Source organism: Lagenorhynchus albirostris, chromosome 6, assembly GCF_949774975.1.
Source record: "Lagenorhynchus albirostris chromosome 6, mLagAlb1.1, whole genome shotgun sequence".
NCBI lineage: Eukaryota > Metazoa > Chordata > Mammalia > Artiodactyla > Delphinidae > Lagenorhynchus > Lagenorhynchus albirostris.
The window spans coordinates 27,013,093-27,040,746 of record NC_083100.1 but is presented as its reverse complement, the minus strand read 5'-3'; the positions used below and the strand labels follow the sequence as shown (position 1 = coordinate 27,040,746).

Genomic DNA, 27,654 nt, shown 5'->3' with positions numbered 1-27,654 from the left:
TTAATTAGAGCCTGGGAAGAAATAACTTCTTAGTATAGGCTGTTATTGTTTATATAGTATATGTGTGATAGTGGTTGATTAATTTATAATGGAGCTATATTTGATGGATTTATTTATTTTTCCTGCTTTCATAATCTTTTTTTCTTTTTAATTTTTATTGGAGTATAGTTGCTTTACAATGTTGTATTAATTTCCACTGTACAGCAAAGTGAATCAGCTATATGTATACAGATATCCCCTCTTTTTTGGATTTCTTTCCCAGTTAGGTCACCACAGAGCACTGAGTAGAGTTCCCTGTGCTATACAGTAGGTTCTCATTAGTTATCTATTTTATACATAGTAGTGTGTATATGTCAATCCCAACCCCCCAATTCATGCCACTCCCCCTTTTATTTGTGATGGATTTAGAAACAGTTTTTCTGTTTGTACCCCAGGCTTACTGTTTGGTTTTCACATTAAAGGAAAATATTGTTCCCTATAGAATCCCTGAAATAATCTATGTTATTGAAGTTGTTTTAAGCCAAGCACATAACAAATTTATAAATCAATGAAGTGAGAATTGTAGTTGAGGTACTGCAAGAGAAATTCTTGATTACAAACTTTTTTTTTCTCTTTTTTAACCTATTTGAGATAGAAACTATAAGAATAGACTAAAACATTTCTTTCTGTAATGTAAAATCGAAAGAGAATCCGCGGCCCATTGACACAGACAGTGAGAGGTTGGTAATAAGGTCTGTTCCTTTCAAGTGATGAATTCCCTCTGGAATTCTTGAGACGTTAAAGTGGCTCACGATGAATCAGCCAGCCAGAGACACACATCCCTATCTGACCAGCCTTGGAGCTGCACATATCCTGCCCCTACAGTCCACAGGTGGCTCGCAAGCTGTGAGGAATACTCTGGCAAGGCCACAGAATGTGTCCATGGAAATGTGAAAAAGTGGCCTAAAATGCCACATAGGTGATGGCCTCAGTTCACCGGCGTTTCATGTGTGAATGAGTTATAAGGAGGCGGATCCAAGGGAGGTGGTAGATTTTTCCAATTCATGTGGCTGTGGAGTCTCTGGACTCCCTAGAAGCTGCTAGAAGTCTTGTGCAGCTCTTGGCCAGACTCAGTCTTTTCTGTTTCCAGTGCTGGCATGAACTCCCCTGCAGGGCCCTGTCCCCCCTCTTCTCCCCCTGCCGGCTCCCCTGGTCGGCCCAACCTCACTCCGCTTCTCACAGACTGAACAGTTTCCAGTGAGAAGCCAGCCTTCTTCACCACCAAAAAAGCCAAATCAAATTAAGTCTGTCTCCACTGAGGGACCATTCAGTAAATCATATATTTTTTTACGTGATCACCTATTTAAAAACTACTTAGGTTTAAAAGACTTTCATAGGGTCAACAGTTGATCCTCTTTTTGTTGCTAAGAGTTATCATTTAAAACATTTCTCAAAGTGGTGGAATGTGTCATAGTAAAGACTCTGAAGGAGACTATGAGTTGTTTATCTTTAAGTCCTCATAGAGATGATCAAACCGGGAGTATCCTCAGTCTGTATTTTGTATTTTCTGTATTTTGTATTTTGTGTAGCCCTTCAGTAACTCCTGGAGTACTTCATTACTTCTTTAAACTATGTAGCTGAATGGAAACACTGCCTTTAATTGGTGCCTTTGCATTCCAGACAAGGCTGGGTTTGGAAATAACTTCACCACGGTGGACAACAAATCCACAGCCCAAAATGTGGAAGGCATCATCGTCAGCGCCATGTTTAAATCCCTCATCACACGCTGCGCTTCAACTACGCATGAATTGCACAGCCCTGAGAATCTGGTGAGAAGCTCACCTCTTCTTCCCACAGGAGTTCTCAGTCTCGTGCCGTGGCCTTGAGAAAGAGAAGTGAAGTCTAAAACTTTTAAAGTTAAAATATCTATTTTCTCAGTGTCACCAGTAACTCTCAGTAGAAACTCAGCAACACATTTCTCCTCCGTTACTTGTTATCCTACCTGCAAAGTGGATTATCTCTTCCATCTCAGAGGTTCTGTGGTAGTTGCTGAGATAGTTGCTAGGTACTTAAGAGCCCTTCAGAGAGAAGGTGCTAGAGCCCAGCGTGTTGGCTCATGAAATATTAAAGAAAGTTATACCAAGCTTTTGTTTGAAACCATGCTTACTTTAAAAATTAATGCAAATATGCTGCTGAAATGGGTTTTGTCTTCTTTTATCGAACACTGTAATCTTTTAGCTACTCTTCAAAAAGACAAAGACTGTTAATTAAACCACTGAAGCCACAGGTACAGAGAGCCAGGCTATAAAAGGTTAGTGTTTAATTGCTACTAAGGAGATTGTGGTTTGGGATAGTAAAATGTGGATGAAGACTGAGACATCTGATATGACTAGATGAATTCAGGTCTCTCCGAGGAATAAAGAAGCATTTCTCTGTCTTACCGATCTGTTAGATACAATGACTCCTGTGCAGAAATCAGCCCATTTACACATATAGACACTATCTGCTAATCTACCTAAATCAAAGAAATGGTCTTAAGCTACTCTAAACCACTGAAACTATGTATTCACTTAACTTGAGATAAACAGAACAAAACCCCAAATGAAAAGGAATTTAATTTTGCTAATTGTTGAAGCCATCCTAGCAAGGTTCTTGGAGTTTGTGAATAACTTGGGTACCATCCATGCATTCAGTTTGGTCATGGCAAGAAGTAATTTGACAAGTTGATTATAGTATATGCAAGCTCTTATAAGTCTTAACCTACAAACTCGTGTATAGAAGAGATACTATATTTCTTAATTTTCTTTAAATCAACTTAAGTTTGGCTTTGGACCCCCATTCCACCAGAATGGCTGGAAGTTGAACCTCAGTCATTCATGGGTCTCCCCACCTCACAGAGTAGTGCAAAGATCCCTAAGTCTTAGGTAGGACCCAACGCCTGGTGAGGCTCCGTGGGTTTCAATCATCAGTCATGCTTATTAGTTCACGTAGTACTCTCTGCTGCTTAGGGATGGGCTCTCTGGTGAGTTTGGAACCCTTGCTTTCTGGGGCCTTGCCTTCCATGGAGGAGCCACCAAATTGCAGAGTGAGAGCATAGGGCCTTGCTGCCCACAGCATCCAAAGGACATTCTATGTTTTCCTTAGTAGTTCTTCCTTCTGCTTTTCTAAACATCATAGGCATAATTGTCCCAGTGGTCTTAGGTTTTGAAACCCAAAAGGGTTATAAGATAAGTGTTTTGTAGGCTTCTGTGTTCTGCTTTGTCATGAACTTTTCCTAAGACAAAGAATATAAGTAACTACCTTTTTTTGTGCGGTACGCGGGCCTCTCACTGTTGTGTCCTCTCCCGTTGCGGAGCACAGGCTCCAGACGCGCAGGCTCAGCGGCCATGGCTCACGGGCCCAGCCGCTCCGCGGCACGTGGGATCTTGTGGGATCTTCCCGGACCGGGGCATGAACCCGTGTCCCCTGCATCGGCAGGCGGACTCTCAACCACTGCGCCACCAGGGAAGCCCAGTAACTACCTTCTTAAAGAGAGAAGAGAGTGGGGGAAATGCTGAATGCAAAGCTTAATATCTTTAAAATAAAAGTCCTGCATTAAAAGTTGAATCACTAATATGTTGGTTTTAACAGCCCTGTATCATCGTAAGTCCATAGTCAAGCTCATGTTCAAATGGGCTACAACATACATATTATTTGCTAAATCTATGACGCAAAATGGATCATCCTTGAATATCAGGCTCTGTTGGAAGTATCTAGAGGACTTAGCATATTTTATCACAATGATGCAGAAACTTTGGAGAAGCTGAACAGAGACTGAAATCTCTAGTCTAGACAAAATTCTGATTGCCTTTTTTTTGCAGGCATCTCTTCAGAAGTCACAATTAAGAGAGAAAATTAAAAGCTTGGGAATCCAGTGGTTAAAAGTGTAAATTGATGTCTTTCTAATGATACAGCCAACTTTCTGAATATGAAGCATGGTAACCATCTTTTTTCATACTAAGGATGATGGGCAAGGTTCTTGGTAATGTTACCATAGGAACAATGGAGGGACAGGATACCGTTGGTTTCACTGTAGTAATATGTTTTCTTCTTATGATTCCAATGCTCATCTAAATCCAAGGAATTACCTTCTACCCCTCTTTCTGTGGACACTATTCAATCACAGCTATCTTTCCCCGCACTTTCTTTCTGGCCTCCAAACAGGGGCTGTATTGTGACATCCGTCAGCTGGTCCAGTTTATCAAAGAGGCCCATGGGAATGTCTTCAGGAGAGTGGCCCTCAGTGCTTTGCTTGATAGTGCTGAGAAGTTGGCACCAGGGAAAAAGGTGGAGGAAAATGAACCAGAATCTAAGCCTGGAGGTGGTAAAAGGTTGGAAGCTTGAGCTCTCTGAATATGAGGGTTTGCCTATGTCTGTAGAATATAATCTTCTGTTGTACTGTCCGTGTGGTTCCTACATGGTGTGTCACTCCAGTACAGGGATGGGGGAACTATAATTTTTTGTACGAGTGATATCACTGGTGGTGGCCCAGCAACAGATTAGAAAAGGAATGAGTTTACTGTCAAATAAATGCTGCCTTTGTATGAATCAGAGCTCAGTTGATCCCAAACTTTCATACACTTGAACCACACTTCATAGCTCTTAATTACATGGTAAAATGTTATCTGTTTTGGTCCCTTCTATAGCTAACTTACATTCTTATCCAGAAAGGAAAAGCAATTACTGATACCGTATCATCCTGTTCAGCAAGTAAGATTTTTAACATGGCAAAAGAAAAATTGCTGAGCAATGCCCAATTATTTTTTCTTCTAATGAATATGAATTTATTGTATGCCTATTATATAAGAATTGCCACTTACAAAGATTAAAAGAAATACCTAATCTTAAAATCCTGCCAGTAGTTAATGGCTCTGTCTGCAATGATGGTGGTATCCTTAGGCAATAAGGTAGCTAGGTCATGACTCAAATGGTAGGATATGTTCCATACCGACATAGACTCATGATGGTATAGGGTTTGCAGGGCATTTAAGTTGTCTATAACAAAGTGTTTTGCTTTATGAAGTATATGAAGTTTTGGGAGGTGGTGTCCTGCTATGTTGTGATCGGTGGAATGTACCATTTGCACAGGTCAGAGGCAGGAAGCATTGTGGATAAAGGCCAGGTGACCTCTGCACCTGAGGAATGTCGCAGCTTCATGTCCGGTCGCCCCTCACAGACTCCAGAGCAGTAAGTAGCGTTGGTTTTGTCTCCCATGGAGTGGATTGAGCACTTCCCACTGGAAGAAATTCTGTTTTCCAAGTTGCTGTTTGTTTGTTTTTCATTTCTGTTGAACTTCTCCTTCTGCCCTTTATTTTTCACTCCCAAAGCCACTAATCTCTACGGGCCCAAATCACAAATAACCAACCTCGTGCTTCCAGGAAGCCTCCCTCACTGCCTTTCCCATTGCCAGTCTCTACCCCACTTCTGCCTTTCATGCACAATCCTACAGATTAATCTTGAAAAATAGCATGTGTATCAGGTGGGCTGGGGATGGCATCCACTTTCTTGCTTAAAATCACTTACGACTGTCAATGTAATCAATGAAGCTTTTCCAAAAATAAGTAAAATAATCTACTCTCCTGTCCAGCGTTAGCTGAAACATCGACTCTTCTCCTTTTCACCTTGGTTCTCTCCTGAGATCCTTTCCAATGCCCTCTGATATCAGTTTATCTCTACTTTTCTTTTCTTTTTTTTTTTTTTGCGGTACGCGGGCCTCTCACTGCTGTGGCCTTTCCTGCTGCGGAGCACAGGCTCCAGACGCGCAGGCTTAGCGGCCATGGCTCACGGGCCCAGCCGCTCTGCGGCATGTGGGATCTTCCCGGACCAGGGCACGAACCCGCATCCCCTGCATCGGCAGGCGGACTCTCAACCACTGCGCCACCAGGGAAGCCCTCTACTTTTCATAATAACAAAATCAAAAGCATCATGAAAATAGTGCCCTCAGAAAATGTGAGGATTACTGTAGACACCAAATATACAGTCTAGTTCTGTGCAAGGCTCACCTGTATTCATTCTTCTTTTGAGACCTATTTACCCACAAGTGGTGTGATCGATATTTAAAATATCATCATTTTAGGTATACCATTTCTACTTCCCTAAACCCTGATTTAGTATTAAATGATTATCCTTCCAGAAATTCTGCAGGATAGTCCAGATTTTATAATATGCCCTCTCTATAGTCAAGGAAATCACCGTCATGAAATAGGACCTTGGTAATCCACAACAAACAAACAAAACCTTTAAGGAACAAAAAGCCTGCAGTTTTTGTAGGCCTTCAAATTCTTAGAAACTGCCCCTAAAATGGGTGGAGAAAAGTAAGGAGAAGGTAAATCAACCCCATGGGTGCAGGGACCTCATGAGTTTTTACTTACCATTACAGACCCAATGCCTAGACGGGGCTTGGCCCATGGTAGGCACTTAATTTTAAGAATGAATGAATGACAGTCAATGAAACAATAGACTTGCCAAATTACCATGTAGCCTTTGTCTCCTTTAATTTCCATTCTCAAAACCGAGGTTTAGTTTTTCCTTTCAGGACATCTTTAAGGACATAGTAAAAATCCAAACATAAGCTCTAAGGGAAAAAAAATTAATGTGAAAGGCAAAGGTCTGTCTGTAGCTGAATAGCCAACCACAAGGCTAGTTAAAAGTCCTTACATACAGACTCTGTCCAAAAAAGGAGAGAGGACTTTTCCCAAAATAACACTAATAACTATTAAGCTAATCTGAATAATAAGAATGATTTAATAGGTAAACTAGATTTAAACATAAAACTGTCTACCTTGATAGGTGATTTAGTTTTCTAGATTGCAAAAGATTCTTTCTCTGTAGTGTTCTGTAAACACCACCTGATTTCTCAGCATTTAGCACATGTCTGTTCTTTCCCTTGAATGAAGATACATGTATTAATATGCCTCTACATAAAAATTTCCACTTGGAGGGATGTCATAGAATGTCAAACATGGGACTTTTCCCTGGTCCAAGTGGGCCCAGGAGATGAGCACACCACATGTCCTCTGTTTAGCACTGGAGAAAGGTGGGTGGGTGATCATGGCTTCTCTGCCAGAAGACAGAGAACTTTCTCTTCCCCCTACGCCCCTCATACCCTTTGCTTCTCCTTTTTCCCTTTTAAATAAAAATCACATTAACTGAGTAATATTAAAAGCAGTTTTATATGCCCACATCTCTGAAACTCATGATTGATACACACGCATTGGACAGCGCTGATGCGGCATTTTATTGTAAAGCTGATCAATTATAGTCTCCCTGGATATTTCCCCACTCAGGCCACGTAGTCATATACTCATCACTGTGTTGCACGTTTCCCAAAGGTAAGAAATGCTTCAAGCACTGTGATTGTTTGATAAAAATAACAAGGAAGTCAAATTCTAAAACACTGATTTAAATTCACACCATATTTGATAAACAGAATGTCCTGAATTAAAATAATAATTAAAGGCATTTAGTACTCTAATGAGATTTTGAGATTAAAAAATCTGCATCCCCGTGTAAATATCCCAAGAAAATGACTGCTTTACACAGTACTGTCAGATTTTAGGTAGATCCCAGATTTAACCCCAAAACTTATAAACAGACCATTGCCCAAACCCCCCTCAAAAAAATTTCATCACATGTTACTAGAGTATTCTCCATAACCTTTTCTTTCCAAATTACTAAAGTATAATAATACGTGTTCTTCAAGTTGCCAAATGTGGAAAACACAGAAAAGCATAGAGAAAAAAAATGTTTAAATACCTTCAATTAGAAATAACCACAGTAAACTTTTGGTGTATTATGTTGGGTACATGTTTGAGCATGTGTACACATGAGCTTACACAAAGACACATACACGTGTACTTTTTTTATTAACCTGGTGATATCCTGCTTAATCCATTTTATCAGTGCCTTTTAACTTTGCAATGTATCATCAACATTCCCCATATCACTAGTCTTCTGAAAATAGGATTTTAATGACTACAGAGGATGCCATCATATGGAAGTCGCGTAATTTATTCAGCTGTTTCCCTAGAGGTAAACATTTAGATTATTTCCAATTTTTAACATTGACCCAGAAGCCTCAGTGAGCATTTGACCTTCTTAGTATCTACATCTTAGATACTAAGTAGATATTTAGTATCTACATCTTAGTATATTGTCCCATCATTTCCTTGGGATAACTTCCTGGAAATTGAAGTTCTTTGTCATGGGTGTAGACATAGCCTTTGGATAACATCTTACAAAATTACCCTCTAGAAAAGTTGACTCATTCTCTCATCATGGCAATATGATAGTATCATTGCTTTCTTCCCCTCCCAGCCCACCCCACCTTAATCTTTGCCTATTTAATGAGTGAAAATAGGGATCTCATTTCAACTGGCCTTTTTTTTAAATTTCTAGTGAGATTAAACTCTGCATACCATTGGCCACTTGTCTTTTTCCTCTTGTGGAATGCCCTAGTGAAAAATCCCTTTGGAGATGTTCCCATTTGTCTTATTGAGTCAGGCTAATTTTTTGTTTTACTTTTTTTTTTTTTTTTTTTTTTTGCGGTACGCGGGCCTCTCACCGTTGTGGCCTCTCCGGTTGCAGAGCACAGGCTCCGGACGCGCAGGCTCAGTGTCCATGGTTCATGGGCCCAGCCGCTCTGCGGTATGTGGGATCTTCCCGGACCGGGGCACGAACACATGTCCCCTGCATCAGCAGGCGGACTCCCAACCACTGTGCCACCAGGGAAGCCCTTTTTTACTTTTAAACCTTAAGTTTCTTTGACTTAAGAAAGCTAAATAATCAGGCACTATGAAAATTACTTACTGAAAAATTGTGGGATGATGCATCCCCTGGGTGTGCTGATTGCATTTTACTTATTCATTCGTTCAAGTATTTTTGTGAGTTTATTTAGGGCCAAGAATTATACTGTCCTGGGGTAGGGGTGGGGAATAAGATACGGTACTGCACACACCCAGGGAACTTAAAAATATAAAAAGTTAAATATTTACTGACACTGTAAGTGCTCCAGCTTTTATGACTCACACTCGCAGACGATTACCTGCAGTAATATTTAGTCTTATATCATGGCTGAAAAAAATGATTTCCTCAACTTGACAGCTGAGACATGGCTATTATCAAGAAGAGCTCAGAGAGTCAAGCTTGATCTCCTTCCTTCCACTCCCACTCTGCCTCTTCCTAAATCCCAGCCCATCAAAGATCATCCTGCACGATTTGCCACAGTGTCATTGGCAGGAGGTTGAAAGAAATGTAAGAGAATTTCACATGTGTTCAGACGTTTAACCCTCTCCTCTGCTTGCTTTCAGCGATGAACAAATGCAAGGGGGCAACATGGGGCGGAAAGATTTCTGGCGCAAGATGTTCAAATCCCAGAGTGCGGCGAGTGACACCAGCAGCCAGTCTGAGCAGGACACTTCAGAATGCACCACTGCTCACTCGGGGACCACCTCTGACCGGCGCATCCGCTCTCGGTCACGTAGAATTTCCCTCCGAAAGAAGCTTAAACTCCCCATAGGTAAAAGTATGTCTGTATTTATCTTACGGATTCTCTTATTCCCTGCCATGTCCTCAAACCAACTCACAATCAAAACAGAGCAACTTGTGGGAAGGTCGAGAAAGGGAAAGCTTTCAAGTCACAAAGCCTAGGCTGACTCCTTCATTTACTCATTCATTCATTCATTTTTTTCAGCAGATATTTCTCAAACCTTTCCTATGAGCTTCTATGGTGTGCAAACACTGTGCTAGGATTCAGGGATTAAATGGTGAGCAGAATTTCACAATGCCTGACTTTGCTGAATTTACCATCTGTTAGGGGTGACAATCACTAAAGCAGATAATCATACAACTAAATAGAGTTGCAAACTATGAATTTTTTTTTTTTGGTTGCATTGGGTCTTCGTTGCAGTGCTCAGGCTTCTCACTGCGGTGGCTTCTCCTGTTGTGGAGCATGGGCTCTAGGCGCATGGGCTTCAGTAGTTGCAGCATGCGGGCTCAGTAGTTGTGGCACCGGGCCCTACAGCACAGGCTTAGTGGTTGCGGCGCATGGGCTTAGTTGCTCTGCGGCATGTGGGATCTTCCTAGGCCAGGGATCGAACCTGTGTCCCCTGCACTGGCAGACGATTCTTTAACCACTGTGCCACCAGGGAAGTCCCCAAACTATCAGTTTTATGAGGGAAGTATATGTAGTGCCCTAAAAGCATGCAAGGATGAGACCTAACCTAAATGAGGGGGAGGAGAGGCAGGAATCAGGGAAGGCTTTCTGAAGGAAGAGATATTAAGATCTGCAGGGTACTTGGGAGAAGAAGGAAGGAGAGCATTCCAGGTGGTAACAGTACAATGTGCAAAGGTATTAGGAGGGAGGGACATGGAAGAACGGAGACAAGAGTGGCTGCATGACTATGGTGAAGCCATAGGGACCAGAGCGTGTGGGCCTTGCAGGTCAGGTTGTCTCTTCATCCTATAGCCCTACAGAGCCGAGGTGGGATGTTGAACAGGGGGATAACATGAGCAGGTAAACTTTTTTTCTAAAATCACTGCATGGAAAACACATTGGAGGGAGCATGAGTGGATATGGGGGACCAGATAGAAAGCTGCCCTTGTGCTCCAGGTATAAGAAATGGTAGGTTGGACTGGGTGGTGACCGTGTAGATGGAGAGAAGTAGACATATTTGAAAGATACTTAGGAGGTAAAATCAACAGGACTTAATGGAAGATGTGAAAGTTGTCAAAGAGGACTGTATGGATTACGGTCTTAATCATGCAAGAGGCCTGGGTTCTTTTTGTTCTGATTTAGTCATGTAATTTTATAGTCCAACACTGAATGTTTTTATTCAAAGCATGTACATTTCGAAGACAATTTGTTTTCACTTTTATTTACATCAAGTCATGTAACTTCATTGCTTGTTGGGCACATGCCAACTTTTTTGTTTAATCCATTTGGGAGAAAATGCTATAATGGTCTAATTTTTTTTGAATTATTAACTAGGAAACTGGCTGAAACGATCCTCCCTCTCAGGCCTGGCAGATGGTGTGGAGGACCTCCTGGACATCAGCTCTGTGGACCGCCTCTCTTTCATCAGGCAAAGCTCCAAGGTAAACAGGACATTACTTACGTAAGAGAATGTTGGAGTCACTGATAGAAAAATGTTAGGGCTGGGAACTGCTAAACACCTGGAGGGGCCAAATAAGGAGGAGCTGAAGAAATTCTCTTCAAGGTAAGTAAGTTTTGGAAACTTAAGTGAACTATGGAAACTAAGATGTCTTAGTATGAGGCAATCATAGAAAGGAAAAAAGTGACAAAAAACTATAATGCAGATATAGAGAGGTATATAGGTATTAATTCCCAGCTACTTTTTTTCTTTGTTTTTTTTGTTTTGTTTTTTTGGCGGTACGCGGGCCTCTCACTGTTGTGGCCTCTCCCGGTGCAGAGCACAGGCTCTGGACGCACAGGCTCAGCGGCCATGGCTCACAGGCCCAGCCGCTCCGCAGCATGTGGGATCTTCCCAGACCGGGGCACGAACCCGCGTCCCCTGCATCGGCAGGTGGACTCTCAACCACTGTGCCACCAGGGAAGCCCCCAGCTACTTTTAATACATGTATGAAATCCTAACATCTCAAGCTCCTATCCAAGGACACATAATTGTATAGTGATTTCTTTTACACACACACACACACACACACACACACACACACACACACACACACACACACACACACACACACACCCCATATATTTTCCTTCCCTACTTTTCCTACCATCTGAACCTTTCTCCCCTTTGAAAAGGATTAAGAAGCTCAGGATGATTTTCCCCACTAAGTGCTTCTTCTGTTAAGCATTGGAGTAGCATGCAGTTTGGAAAAGGTCGTGATTCTTAGTGAAATCCATTTCTGATAAGAGTCTTCCCTGTGGCTGAGTCATGGCCTGGTTGCTGTAATTCTCAGCATGTAATAGGAGTTACATTTCTTTATATACAAAGTATTTGCTTATACTCTTTCTTCTTTGAATCTCACTAAAACCAGTTTTCTTCTATCTCTTTTTAAAGTAATATTTTGGAGTTATAAAAAGATTATAGCAACCTTATAAGACATTTAGAAGATATATTTATAATTCCTCCTTCATATTCTTTTTACTAAAATTTGGCCAAGTATTTGAGGGTCTGTGAGGTCCATAGCTTCCTTGCTTTGCTGTAAACAAACACATTTTAAGTGTTAGGAAAAAAACATGTTATTGCACTTTAGTTATAGTACACATTATAAATTCATTTATACTGGTTCTTTCATAGAGATTTGAAATCTTCTATTTGGCTATCTTTTACTTTCATCTGATTCTCAGTTGTGGTGTTGTTTGTAAAGGATGAATATGACTTGTTCATAAATTTGAGTTTGGACTTTATCAGAATTAAACTCTAAGAATATCTCAATTGCTCACTAAATTATTTTCATAGTGCCTGATTATTTTACTTTCAATCTATGACCAAGGCTCTCAAATTATAGTTATAAGTGATGTCTTTTTTGGCACATGGGAATAAACTATACAGACTAGCCAACCAGATGTAAAAGCCAAAAGAAATGAAGTGACCTTTATATTCTAAACAACTTACTTTTCAAGGTAAAGGTTAGTATAAACACAAAGAATTTCCTCTGAATTGAGTTATCTGACTACTGTCCTTTTTTTTCTCAGGTCAAATTCACCAGTGCTGTAAAGCTTTCTGAAGGTGGACCAGGGAGTGGAATGGAAAACGGGAGAGACGAAGAGGAGAATTTCTTCAAGCGTCTTGGTAAATGTCACTTGGCCTAAGAATTACATGCAACTTTCATTACACAGAACAAACATTTGATTAGATAAAATGATCTACTTTCTATTTCCTTTATTTCTTATTCATTTCTTTCTCATATGTGTTTTGTTTGTACTACTGTTTATAGCTTCTCTATTATCAATTTGGTGCAACATTTATGGAAGTCCTACCATGTTCCTCATTCCCTAGTGGGCCCTGGGTGTGCAAAGAATAAGACACAGACTTTTCTTCTGCCGTTCTGTCCCTTATTAAAATCTGAGAGTTCTAAAAAAAACTCCAGGTATCCTTTTATCCACCCACCTATCTACTTAGGAATTCTGCACATTATATCCCAGACGGGTGGCCGGCCACCCTCTGAACACTTCCACCGAGGGCAAGTTTATTACTTTACAAAGCAACCTGTTCCAGAACTAGACAGCTTTCATTGTGAGAAAGTCTTTGCTTATGTGCTGAAAATATACTTATCCATAAATTTGACTCACTAGTCCTAGTCATGATATCTGTAGCCGCACACACACGCACACTCTTACCCACATAATGCCAGTTTCACCCATTATCTATTTCATGTTCTCTCTTTTGATCTCACTTCTGCTCATTAAATATTGTTGATTCCTTTTGTTTTCCTTACATAGAAGAGTCTCTAGATCCATCACCAACCTGATTTCATTTTACTATATATTCTAATTAGATGATGTGCTTTACAGAATATGGTGCTTCAGATGGAATGCAATGCACTATATTTGACTTTAATCAGTGTAATAGATAGTGTAACTGTTAAGCTCCCAGGGATACAGCCAGTGGATGAGCACAATTTAAGACTGCATTATCTGTTTTCACATCACAGAGTTGGTTTGTATTGAATTTTGGATTACCTTTTGCCACCTGTCCTTCTCATGAACAAATATCATGCATTACTTTGATGTAGCCCTTATTCATTTTTCATCTCAAAATAAATAAAATGTATTGTTTCATTAACTTGGGGGGTAGTTAAGTCACTTGTCCAGGAATTCTGAATCTTTTCTTCTCTACAATTGTGCTATAAAAATCCATCATGAGAGACATACACATTTCCCTGTTTTACACATTTCCCTGTTTTCATCTCACAAAGCAGGACAAATACAAAGAAATAGCTCCTAGAGCACATGTAGTTGACTTTTATTGATTAACAATTTGTGGGTACAGTTTTTCAGCCAACCATACATTTAATTTACTAGTGATCAGCAAGCACTTTCCTACTTTATACAAAAAACATCATTAGACTTTACTAAAAAATTATCTCACTGATATCTTTATAACTCTGTCGAAAGGAGGAATGTAACAGTTCAACACGCTGTCTTCTTCAGTAAACTACAGTGGTGTCTATGATTACTTCTGTGTTGTTGTTTTTGTTAGTGTTCCTGCCTATCCAATTCTCTCTTACAGAATTTGGCTAGGACACACATCAGGCTTATTAGTCTATGGTTTCAAGAATCTTCCTAATAATTGGGATCTTTGTCATTTTCAATCCTCTTGTACTCTTTCCACTCATGATATTTTAGAGATATATCTAGTGTTCAAAACTGTCGGTGTTATAAAGACATTTTTGTGGTGGTTCTTTGACAATGAAGTGTGGAACTAAAGTACGTTCTCTAGGTATGTGCTGTGTTAGCTGGATGTCATTTGACTAGTACTGTGATCGCATCTCCAGGTCATTTCTGTGCACTGGAGTGTAATTTGATGGAACTGAGGCTTAAACTCAGAAACTAGGGTCTTTCACATTTGGTGCCTTTTTAATGAAGCTTTTCTGTACTTTCCCATCTGTGAATTTTTGTCCTTAGTAGAAAGGATGAAAGCATAATTGAGTTGTTTACCCTCCTTTGATTTCCTTACACTCCCTTCTTCAAGTAATAGGTCAATATTTTTACTCTTACTCTTGTTCCAAATATGTTATTGTTATTGTTTCATAACATTCTGGATTTTGAGTTTTCCTCATCCACTATTCTTACAGATTTCAACTATTGTTTCACATAGTTTTTATATTACATTCACAAATAGAAAAGACCTGATACAGAATATTCATACAGCCTGAGTCTAGGATGAGTTTGTGTCAGCAATACCTGTAATACAGACAGTCTCTTCCCGTGTGTCTAGAAGACAAAACGATAAAATCTGGGACTGATTTTGGAATATTTTATGTGCTTTGGACTGGCAAAAGAAGATGGCTTGTACATCATCATTCTTTGTCCACGATCTCTGGCTTGTTAAAAATTATAAAAGGTATTCTGTGAGTTAACTCTTTCAGAATCTCTCGCAAAAGACAGGTATCTCCAGCTATTCTAAAAAACCAAAAGAACATTATCTGCTAATCTAAGAACATTGTATTTTGCAACAACTACCATACTTGGCCTTGTGAACATCTTTCTAACTTTGAGCCTGCTTTTGCTTATTTCTTTCTTTCTTTTTCGCTTTGCAATCTGTGAATAAATCCCCATCCATCCATTATAGATGCATTGTCTTTTTTCCTTCTCATTTAAATTATTTTCATTTAATTGCATATTTTCTGTTTCTTTCTTTAAAGTTGTTAAAGAAAGCAAATATGAAACGTTCTTACCCTCAATTTCAATGTAGTACCTGAACTTCACTGAGCTAAGATAAAACGCAATAGGCGATAGAATTTTTTCAATCTAAAAATTTATTCAACAAATGAAAAACACATCTGCTGAACATTTAACAGAACTGAAATTACATTCACAGACCAGCTATCTTTTTCTTCTATATTTTTCTATTCACTAAGAATATTTTGTTTTAGAAATCATGATGTCTCTATCTAAGGGAAGATATTTCATTAAAGCAGTGGGTTTTTTTTTTTCAGCTGATCAGCAACTTACTGAATATCTTCTTTGTGCTCAGCTCTGCCATAAACTGTATGGAAAATGCTGCTTAAAGAAATACTAGATTTTGAAATGCTCCTTTGGGATTTAACAGCTTTTTAAAAATGCATTCTATGTGAATCATACCTCAGTAAATTTAATGTTAAAAAATAATAAATAAATGCAACTAAAACGTACTGAGACTAAAAAATTAATCATGGCCAAGGAAGCCAAGAGGCATCTTTACATTCTAGTAAGTTTATATAAAAGATTGATATAGAAGAGTTACCTTTTATAGGCAAATTACTTTTCAACATTTCTTTCAGTATTACAATACGAAATGTCAGCAGGGTACAACTTGACAATCAGTTTGTAACATGTACAGTGTTGATTTATTTATTACAGTAGTTTTCCTGACATAATCACTACCTTCAGCAGTATGTGAAGGTCTGAACTCTTTCAACATAAACATTCAGGTATTCTAGAGACACAGTGTGGCAGAGTGGTAAGAGTACAGGCTGGTTGTCACTAGGTTTGGATTTGAATTCTGACTTTATCACTTTCTATTGCATGAACTTAGACTAGGCTACTTAACCTGTCCCTTTTCTCTTTATCTTTCTGTCTCTATTCTCTCTCATTCTCTCTCTCTCTCTTTAATTATCTTTAAAGATCTATCTTACATGACTGTTACAAAAAATTTTTTTAAATAAATTATAAAATATTTCATATAGTACTTGGCACATACTAAGTGCTCAAAAAGTTAGTAAATATATTGTTATCTATTAATGCTTTATAGATAAAATGGAAAATTTCCATTGTAAATAGCTTTTACTTACAGCGTGTTCTTTATGTCCTGGGCTCGTAGGAGTCTGCTGATCTTCTTACCTGTAATAAGTGTACATCATTCTGTGAATGATTCTTCACAGAATAGGTTCTTGCTGACAAAGATTGTTTTGATCACTTTTCTCTTAATTATTTATACTCTTTAACTGCATTGTTTCTGAAGTTCTTTCAATCAAAATGACACTTTCTTTAGTAATATTGAATACATTTCTTTTAGAATTAATTAGTTTGTCAAAAATTTTGGAAGAAATGGTGGGATACTTATTCTTAATGCTTCCTTTAATAAAATGATGACAACTGTTTTTAATAAATTGGTTAAATAAGAATATTTTTTTTACCATCCATCCTGTCTTATATATTAGTTCTATTACAAATTTTAGAGTTATCACTTAATGTATCTTAAATCTTAATTATAGTATGAAATAATAAAACAACTGGATTCACTAAAAAGAAAAATATTACTTGGGATCTATCTTAAATTCAAGGTTTAAGTTTAGGTACTGTTAAGTTTATTTTTTTTAATGGATGAGATTTCCTGTGATATGTGTATCTATCAAAGGGCCATATATAAATGATTAATAAAGTGATATATAGATAGGAAAAATAACAGGAATTACCTGTTCTGATAGCTTTGGTAATGTCCAGTGAGTAAATAGAGTAGTATTTTGAAAGGCAGCTGTCTGGAAACAGCATTGTCCAAGAAACATTTGTTCCTTATTTGTAGTTTCTAGCTTTACCTTCTGTATGCCATTTGAAATTCTGTCTTCTGAATTTTTTCCACCTTTAGATTCTTCTTGTGCTACTTCCTTTTGCATTTAATACAAAATATGCTATACTAAATGGAAAAAAAATACTGAAGTTGTTGAATATAGAATTTTCAATATGGAATATTTGTACCTGAAAAGGAAATGTACCCATAAGGAATGAAATATGGGAAATGTTGATAATAATATTTTAATTATAATCTGAGCCTTTTAAAAAATTTATTTTGTTGAAGTACAGTTGATTTACAATATTGTGTTAATTTCTGCTGTACAGCAAAGTAATTCAGTTATACATATATACTCATTCTTTTTCATATTCTTTTCCATTATGGGCTTATCACAGGATATTGAATATAGTTCCCTGGGCTATAGAGTAGGACCTTGTTTTTTTTTTTTTAATTACTTAGTTTATTTCATTTTTGGCTGCGTTGGGTCTTTGTTGCTGCACATGGGCTTTCTCTAGTTGTGGCGCGCGGGGGCTACGCTTCATTGCGGTGTGTGGGCTTCTCATTGTGGTGGCTTCTCTTGTTGCAGAGCATGGGCTCTAGGTGCGCGGGCTTCAGTAGCTGTGGCTTACAGGCTCTAGAGCACAGGCTCAGTAGTCGTGGCACAGAGGATTAGTTTCTCCGTGGCATGTGGGATCTTCCCGGACCAGGGTTCGAACCCATCTCCCCTGCAGTGGCAGGCAGATTCTTAACCACTGCGCCACCAGGGAAGCCCCTGAGCCATTTTTGTGCTTATGAAAATTTTCAAACATAGACAAAGAGTAAAAAGGACCCAAGGGATACCAAATATCCATCGCCGACTTGCAATAATTGTAAAAAAATTTTCCAACTTGCTTCATCTTATTTTTTTTAATGTGTTATGGAACAAATTCCAGACACCATACCATTTCACACCTACATATCTCAGTATGATGCTGAGACATTTTAAAAGTTGTTGACCAGGAATTGGTAATTATTTTCATGCCATGCCATAAATTTTTTTCAATTTACCGGGAAGTTTTAAATTTGTATGCACTTAACTTCAAATTATATACAGCAACAGAGCTACAAGGAAAAAATAGACAAATTCAGTATCATAATAGGAGATTTAGCATACTGCTGTCATTCACCAATAGAGGATACCTCTTTCAGAACCAGTAGACACCCCCCCCCAAAAAAAGTTAGTAAGGATATAAAAAACTTAAATAATGTAAGCAGCAAATTTGATTCAACAAGCAGATATATAGTCACTGTACTCCAAAACTTTAAATTACAAATTATTTTCAAGCACAGTTGGAACATTTTTAAAACTGACCATATTGTGCTATAAGGCAAATTTTAACAAATTTCAAAGTATTAAAATTATACGAAGTGTGTTTGTTGACTTGTAGTTAAGCTACAAATCAGTAACGAAAAAGTAGCTAGAAGTTATGAAATACACTACTTCTAAGTAACACCCCAAAAAACAAATCACAATTGGAGTTAGAAAATAAGTTAAACAGAATGATAATAAAAATATTACATACCAAAACTTGGATGTGACTAAAGCTGTGCTTACAGGAAAATGTATAGTCTTTTTTTCCAAGGTAACAGTAGTGTTTTTTTTTAAATTACACACGTCTATAAACTTAATAAATAGGTTTTCTCTATTTTTTTTATACAACAGGTTCTTATTAGTCATCAGTTTTATACACATCACTGTATACACGTCAATCCCAATCACTCAATTCACACCACCACGCCCACACCCCTGCGGCTTTCCACCATTGGTGTCCATACGTTTGTTCTCTACATCTGTGTCTCAATTTCTGCCCTGCAAACTGTTTCATCTGTACCATTTTTCTAGTTTCCACATATATGCGTTAATATACAATATTTGTTTTTCTCTTTCTGACTTACTTTACTCTGTATGACAGTCTCTAGATCCATCCACGTCTCAACAAATGACCCAGTTTCGTTCCTTTCTGTGGCTGAGTAATATTGCATTGTATATATGTACCACATTTTCTTTATCCATTCATCTGTCAATGGGCATTTAGGTTGCTTCCATGACCTGGCTATTGTAAATAGTGCTGCAATGAACATTGGGGTGCATGTGTCTTTTTGAATTTTGGTTTTCTCTGGGTATAGGCTGAGTAGTGGGATTGCTGGATCATATGGTAATTCTATTTTTAGTTTTTTAAGGAACCTCCATACTGTTCTCCATAGTGGCTGTATCAATTTACATTGAGGGTTCCCTTTTCTCCACACCCTTTCCAGCATTTGTTGTTTGTAGATTTTCTGATGAAGCCCATTCTAACTGGTGTGAGGTGATACCTCATTGTGGTTTTGATTTGCATTTCTCTAATAATTAGTGATGTTGAGCAGCTTTTCATGTGCTTCTTAGCCATCTGTATATCTTCTTTGGAGAAATGTCTATTTAGGTCTTCTGCCCATTTTTGGATTGGGTTGTTGTTTTTTTTAATATTGAGCTGCATGAGCTGTTTATATATTTTGGAGATTAATCCTTTGTCCATTGATTCATTTGTAAATATTTTTTCCCATTCTAAGGGTTATCTTTTCATCTTGTTTATGGTTTCCTTTGCAGTGCAAAAGTTTTTAAGTTTCATTAGGTCCCATTTGTTTATTTTTGTTTTTATTTCCATTACTCTAGGAGGTGGATCAGAAAAGATCTTGCTATGATTTATGTCAAAGAGTGTGCTTCCTATGTTTTCCTTTAAGAGTTTTACAGTGTCTGGTCTTACATTTAGGTCACTAATCCATTTTGAGTTTATTCTTATGTATGATGTTAGGGAGTGTTCTAATTTCATTATTTTACATGTAGCTGTCCAGTTTTCCCAGCATCACTTATTGAAGAGACTGTCTCTTCTCCATTGTATATCCTTGCCTCCTTTGTCATAGATTAGTTGACCATAGGTGCGTGGGTTTACCTCTGGGCTTTCTGTCTTGTTCCATTGATCTATGTCTCTGTTTTTGTGCCAGTACCATATTGTCTTGATTACTGTAGCTTTGTAGTATAGTCTGAAGTCAGTGAGTCTGATTCCTCCAGCTCCGTTTTTTTCCCCTCAAGACTGCTTTGGCTATTTAGGGTCTTTTGTGTCTCCATACAAATTTTAAGATTTTTTGTTCTAGTTCCGTAAAAAATGCCATTGGTAATTTGATAGGGATTGCATTGAATCTGTAGATTGCTTTGGGTAGTAGAATCATTTTCACAATATTGATTCTTCCAATCCAATAACATGGTATATCTCTCCATCTGTTGGTATCATCTTTAATTTCTTTCATCAGTGCCTTATAGTTTTCTGCATACAGGTCTTTTGTCTCCCTTGGTAGGTTTATTCCTAGGTATTTTATTCTTTTTGTTGCAGTGGTAAATGGGAGTGTTTCCTGAATTTCTCGTTCATATTTTTCATCATTAGTGTATAAGAATGCAAGGGATTTCTGTGCATTAATTGTGTATCCTGAAACTTTACCAAATTCATTGATTAGCTCTAGTACTTTTCTGTTGGCATCTTTAGGATTCTCTATGTATAGTGTCATATCATCTGCAAACAGTGACACTTTTACTTCTTCTTTTCCAGTTTGTATTCCTTTTATTTCTTTTTCTTCTCTGATTGCTGAGGCTAGGCCTTCCAAAACTATGTTGAATAATAGCAGTGAGAGTGGACATCCTTGTCTTATTCCTGATCTTAGAGGAAATGCTTTCAGTTTTTCACCATTGAGAATGATGTTTGGTACGGGTTTGTCGTATATGGCCTTAATTATACTGAGGTAGGTTCCCTCTGTGCCCACTTTCTGGAGAGTTTTTATGATAAATGGGTGTTGAACTTTGTCAAAAGCTTCTTCTGCGTCTATTAAGATGATCATATGGTTTTTATTCTTCAGTTTCTTAATATGGTGTGTCACATTGATTGATTTGCATATATTGAAGAATCCTTGCATCCCTGGGATAAATCCCACTTGATCATGGTGTATGATCCTTTTAATGTGTTGTTGGATTCTGTTTGCTAATATTTTGTTGAGGATTTTTGCATCTATTTTCATCAGTGATATTGGTCTGTAATTTTCTTTTTTTGTAGTATCTTTGTCTGGTTTGGGTATAAAGGTGATGGTGGCCTCATAGAATGAGTTTTGGAGTGTTCCATCCTCTGCAATTTTTTGAAAGAGTTTGAGAAGGATGGGTGTTAGCTCTTCTCTAAATGTTTGATAGAATTCATCTGTGAAGACATCTGGGCCTGGACTTTTGTTTGTTGGAAGATTTTTTTTTTTTTTGCGGTACGTGAGCCTCTCACTGCCATGGCCTCTCCCGCTGCGGAGCACAGGCTCCAGACACGCAGGCTCAGTGGCCATGGCTCACGGGCCCAGCCGCTCCGCAGCATGTGGGATCCTCCTGGACTGGGGCACAAACCCACGCGCCCCGCATCGGCAGACGGACTCCCAACCACTGTGCCACCAGGGAAGCCCTGTTGGAAGATTTTTAATCACAGTGTCAATTTCATTGCTTGTGATTGGTCTGTTCATATTTTCTATTTCTTCCTGGTTCAGTCTTGGAAGGTTATACCTTTCTAAGAACTTTTCCATTTCTTCCAGGTTGTCCATTTTATTGGCATAGAGTTGCTTGTAGTAGTCTCTTAGGATGCTTTGTAGTTCTGCAGTGTCTGTTGTAACTTCTCCTTTTTCATTTCTAATTTTATTGATTTGAGTCCTCTCCCTCTTTTTCTTGATGAGTCTGGCTAATGGTTTATCAATTTTGTTTATCTTTCAATGAACCAGCTTTTGTTTTTATTAATCTTTGCCACTGTTTTTGTTGTTTCTATTTCATTTATTTCTGCTCTGATCTTTATGATTTCTTTCCTTCTGCTAACTTTGGGTTTTGTTTGTTCTTCTTTCTCTAGTTCCTTTTGTTGTAAGGGTAGATTGTTTACTTGAGATTTTTCTTGTTTCTTGAGGTAGGCTTGTATAGCTATAAACTTCCCTCTTAGAACTGCTTTTGCTGCATCCCACAGGCTTTGGATTGTCATGTTTTCATTGTCATTTGTCTCTAGGTATTTTTTGATTTCTTCAGTGATCCCTTGGTTATTTGGTAATGTATTGTTTAGCCTCCATGTGTTTGTATTTTTTACGTTTTTTCCCCTGTAATTGATATCTAGTTTCATAGCGTTGTGGTTGATATGATTTCGGTTTTCTTAAATTTACTGAGGCTTGATTTGTGACCCAAGATGTGATCTATCCTGGAGAACATTCCGTGCACACCTGAGAAGAAAGTGTAATCTGCTGTTTTTGGATGGAATGTCCTATAAATATCAATTAAATCTATCTGCTGAATTGTGTCATTTAAAGCTTTTGTTTCCTTATTTATTTTCATTTTGGATCATCTGTCCATTGGTGTAAGTGAGGTGTTAAAGTCCCCCACTATTATTGTGTTACTGTCGATTTCCTCTTTTACAGCTGTTAGCAGTTGCCTTGTGTATTGAGGTGCTCCTGTGTTGGGTGCATATATATTTATAATTGCTATATCTTCTTCTTGGATTGATCCCTTGATCATTATGTACTGTCCTTCCTTGTCTCTTGTAACATTCTTTATTTATTTTCTTGCAGTACGTGGGCCTCTCAGTGTTGTGGCCTCTCCCGTTGTGGAGCACAGCCTCCATATGCGCAGGCTCAGCGGCCATGGCTCACGGGTCTAGCCACTCCGCGGCATGTGGGATCTTCCCAGACCAGGGCACGAACCCATGTCTCCTGCATTGGCAGGTGGACTCTCAACCACTGCGCCACCAGGGAAGCCCTAACATTCTTTATTTTAAAGTCTATTTTATCTGATATAAGTATTGCTACTCCAGCTTCCTTTTGATTTCCATTTGCATGGAATATCTTTTTCCATCCCCTCACTTTCAGTCTGTATATGTCCCTAGGTCTGAAGTGGGTCTTTTGTAGACAGCATATATATGAGTCTTGTTTTTGTATCCATTCAGCAAGTCTGTGTCTTTTGGTTGGAGCATTTAATCCATTCACGTTTAAGGTAATTATCTATATGTATGTTCCTATGACCATTTTCTTAATTGTTTTGGGTTTGTTTTTGTAGGTCCTTTTCTTCTCTTGTGTTTCCCACTTAGAGAAGTTATTTTAGCATTTGTTGTAGAGCTGGTTTGGTGGTGCTGAATTCTCTTAGCTTTTGCTTTTGCTTTTGCTTGTCTGTAAAGCTTTTGATTTCTCCATCGAATCTGAATGAGATCCTAATCTTGGTTGTAGGTTCTTCTCTTTCATCACTTTACCTTCTGGCTTCTGCTGAGAAATCAGCTGTTAACCTTATGGGAGTTCCCTTGTATGTTATTTGTCATTTTTCCCTTTCTGCTTTCAATAATTTTTCTTTGTCTTTAATTTTTGCCAGTTTTATTACTGTGTGTCTTGGCGTGTTTCTCCTTGCGTTTATCCTGTATGAGACTTGCTGCACTTCCTGGACTTGGGTGACTTTTTCGCTTCCCATGTTAGGGAAGTTTTCGACTATAATCTCTTCAAATATTTTCTCGGGTCCTTTCTCTCTCTCTTCTCCTTCTGGGACCCTTATAATGCGAATGTTGTTGCATTTAATGTTGTCCCAGAGGTCTCTTAGGTTGTCTTCATTTCTTTTCATTCTTTTTTCTTTATTCTGTTCTGCAGCAGTGAATTCAACCATTTTGTCTTCCAGGTCACTTATCAGTTCTTCTGCCTCAGTTATTCTGCTATTCATTCCTTCTAGTGTAGTTTTCATTTCAGTTATTGTATTGTTCATCTCTGTTTGTTCTTTAATTCTTCTAGGTTTTTGTTAAACATTTCTTGCATCTTCTCAATCTTTGCCTCCATTGTTTGTCTGAGGTCCTGGATCATTTTCACTATCATTATTCTGAATTCTTTTTCTAGAAGGTTGCCTATCTCCACTTTATTTAGTTGTTTTTCTGGGGTTTTATCTTGTTCTTTCATCTGGTACATAGCCCTCTGCCTTTTCATCTTGTCTATCTTTCTGTGAATGTGGTTTTTGTTCCACAGGCTGCAGGATTTTAGTTCTTCTTGCTTTTGCTGTCTGCCCTCTGGTGGATGAGGCTGTCTAAGAGGCTTGTGCAAGTTTCCTGATGGGAGGGACTGGTGGTGGGTAAAGCTGGCTGTTGCTCTGGTGGGCAGAGCACAGTAAAACTTTAATCTGCTTGTCTCCTGATGGGTGGGGCTGGGTTTCCTCCCTGTTGGTTGTTTGGCCTGAGGCAACCCAACACTGGAGCCTACCTGGGCTCTTTGGTAGGGCTAATGGCAGACTCTTGGAGGGCTCACACCAAGGAGTACTTTCCAGAAATTCTGCTGCCAGTGTTCTTGTCCCCACGGTGAGCCACAGCCACCCCCCGCCTCTGCAGGAGACCCTCCAACACTAGCAGGTAGGTCTGGTTCAGTCTCCTATGGGGTCACTGCTCCTTCCCCTGGGTCCTGATGCGCACACTACTTTATGTGTGCCCTGCAAGAGTGGAGTCTCTGTTTCCTCCAGTCCTGTCGAAGTTCTGCAATCATATCCCACTAGGTTTCAAAGTCTGATTCTCTAGGAATTCCTCCTCCCATTGCCGGACCCCCAGGTTGGGAAGCCTGATGTGGGGCTCAGAATGTTCACTGCATTGGGTGGACTTCTGTGGTATAAGTGTTCTCCAGTCTGTGAGTCACCCACCCAGCGATTCTGGGATTTGATTTTGCTGTGATTGCGCTCCTCTTATCGTCTCATTGTGGTTTCTCCTTTGTCTTTGGATGTGGGGTACCTTTTTTGGTGAGTTCCAGTGTCTTCCTGTTGATGATTGTCCAGCAGTTAGTTGTGATTCTGGTGTTCTCACAAGAGGGAGTGAGAGCATGTCTTTCTACTCTGCCATCTTGGTTCAAGCCCCATGCCATAATTTTTTATCTTGTGGTAATAAAGTCCAAAGGAATCTTTTCCCCAAGCTTGAACTGCTTCCAAAGGATGTGTTTTCTAAAAGAACAGGTGCTCACCTTTTTCCACTAGTACATACTTTAATGGTAAACCAAGCTCATAATTGTAAATATCGCCCTTTTATTTACAAAGAATGCAAGTTATTAAAGGGGTACATCCAACTCTGGATCTGATTTTTAAATGCAAATTTGTGAACATTAGTGTTTATTAATAGGAACAGATTATTCACCGTACATCTGCAACCACCAATCATGACCTGCTTGCGTATAGGGCACCTTAGTTGAGAGCAAAGGCTACGTGGGGCCACTTTTTTTGTGTTGAGGCAGCAAGTGGGAAAGTGGGGCAGTGGGTGGGAGGTATCAAGGTATTTTTGACAGAAGAGGTGAGAAAGCCATTTCTTGTAATGGGATCTGTGACTTAGTGAGGACCTAGAGTTGGCAACGTCGCAAATGGTGTCAGCACACATTAAACCAAGCACTAAATCAGGGGGTATATTCTTAGGTGCTGAAAGTACATTTCAGAGTTATGGGAAGTAATTTGGGCTTGGTGTTTAAAACTATATTCAATATTATAGCATTATATAAGATAAACTAAATATTATATATATATACACATATATGTGTGTATATATATATATGTGTGTGTGTGTGTGTGTGTGTGTATATATATATATATACTAGAAGCTATAGAAAAGCTATGAGATACTTAGGTTTTTAAAGATGTACATGGGGTTAAAAGAAATGAAAAAAATGCTTTGTATTATTCTTCCTTAATGTGTGATCCTTAGACTTTATTAAAATCATGTGGCATGTTCGTTAAAAATATACATAGCCTGCAGACCTATGGAATCCATATCTCTAGCGATGAGATCTGATAGTCTGCATTTTAAGAAGCTCTAGACTGATTCTCATTCGTATGCAGTTTAACTATGGAAAAATAAGTGAGGATGAGTCAGTGGTTCCTAAACCTCTGACCACCGTGTGGGGTCAGGCTGGCTGCATCCTTATCATCTGTGAGGCTTTACAAAGCACACATTCTTACACTCCTCTTTCACAGACTCTGGTTCTGAACTTCTGAATAAGATTCAAAAACTGTTCAGGTAATTCTGATGCACAGGCAGGTTTGGAAATCCTGGCATTAAATGACCAACCTCTCAAGTCCTTTACAACTCTAATAATCAGTGATTCTTTGCATTGTAACTAAGATATCAAGATACTGTCTTTGATATCAGTTTTTTGTAACAGATCTGAAATTGCACAGTGATTTTGCATCTTCCATAAAAACAGAAGTTAGTTACAGGCAGAATCATCTTAAGTAATCCTCTTAGCAGTATTAGAGAAGAGACCTGAAAGCAAAATGATTAGACCCTATATTTATCTATTTTTTTAATTTTTAAAATTTGCTGCATAGTTGATTTACAATGTTGTGTTAATTTCTGCTATACAGCAAAGTGATTCATATATATATATATACATTCATACATATATATACATACGTATATATATGTACATTGTTTTTCACATTCTTTTCCATTATGATTTATCACAGGATATTGAATATAGTTCCCTGTGCTCTACAGTAGGACCTTGTTGTTTATCCATTCTATATATAATAGTTTGCATCTGCTAATCCCTAACTCCCAATCCATCCCTCCCTCACCCACCCCTCCCCCTTGGCAACCACAAGTCTGTTCTCTATGGATCAGACCCTATATTAAAATAGTTATATAAGACCCCTTATTAACATATGTTATGTGTCATCAGATTCCTAAAAGTCAACGTGTCCAAATCAAGCATTAGATAGAGAGGAGGGAAGTGTAGTTCAGGAAAAAGTTCTTAGGCCAACACTATAGAAAATGCATTGTTGAAACTTCAAAGCTCTTTTTTAATCTACAACCATTACACTCTCTCTCCTTCATTCCTCCAACATGGGAAAACCCCTACAGGTTGCCACAGTTTTGATGACCATCTGTCTTCCAACCAAGATGGCGGAAAAAGCAAAAACGTGGTGAATCTTGGAGCAATCCGACAAGGCATGAAGCGCTTTCAGTTTCTGTTAAACTGCTGTGAGCCAGGGACAATTCCTGATGCATCGATCTTGGCAGCCGCCTTGGATCTTGTAAGTTGTTGGAAGAATTTTCTCACCCTGTATCCCATTCCAGTTAATTCTACTAATGGAGGAAAGCATGAATCCCTACTCCAAAGCCTAACTATGGGGTTACGTTTTTGGTCTTTTTTTTTTTTTCCTCAGCATTAGTGGCAAGAGGAGGGGAAAAGGTAGTAAGGTGAAAGAAGAAAAGAAAGGGGAAAAAATCTTAGTAAATATATTCTGTACAGCATCATGATTAACAGTATATGAGGCTTCTGGAATGAGACTGCCTGGGTTAAAATCACTCTGACATTTATTAGCTAAACCCTGTAAAATGAGATTAAGAGTAATAATAATATTATGCCTACCTCCTAG

At 38.6% G+C, this 27,654-nt stretch overlaps 1 protein-coding gene across 3 annotated transcripts in view; it reads left to right on the top strand.

The window, feature by feature from the left end:
- UNC80 (unc-80 homolog, NALCN channel complex subunit) overlaps window positions 1–27,654 on the top strand; it is a 238,509-nt gene that overhangs the window by 57,345 nt on the left and 153,510 nt on the right. For 2 of the 3 annotated variants that reach the window (XM_060151311.1, XM_060151310.1), the window contains exons 16-22: window positions 1,660–1,808; window positions 4,183–4,349; window positions 5,107–5,205; window positions 9,327–9,541; window positions 11,006–11,112; window positions 12,701–12,797; window positions 27,137–27,309. In XM_060151311.1, the coding sequence (XP_060007294.1) occupies window positions 1,660–1,808; window positions 4,183–4,349; window positions 5,107–5,205; window positions 9,327–9,541; window positions 11,006–11,112; window positions 12,701–12,797; window positions 27,137–27,309 (1,007 nt within the window). The remainder of the gene's footprint in view (window positions 1–1,659; window positions 1,809–4,182; window positions 4,350–5,106; window positions 5,206–9,326; window positions 9,542–11,005; window positions 11,113–12,700; window positions 12,798–27,136; window positions 27,310–27,654) is intronic. The other variant, XM_060151309.1, reaches the window with a different exon arrangement.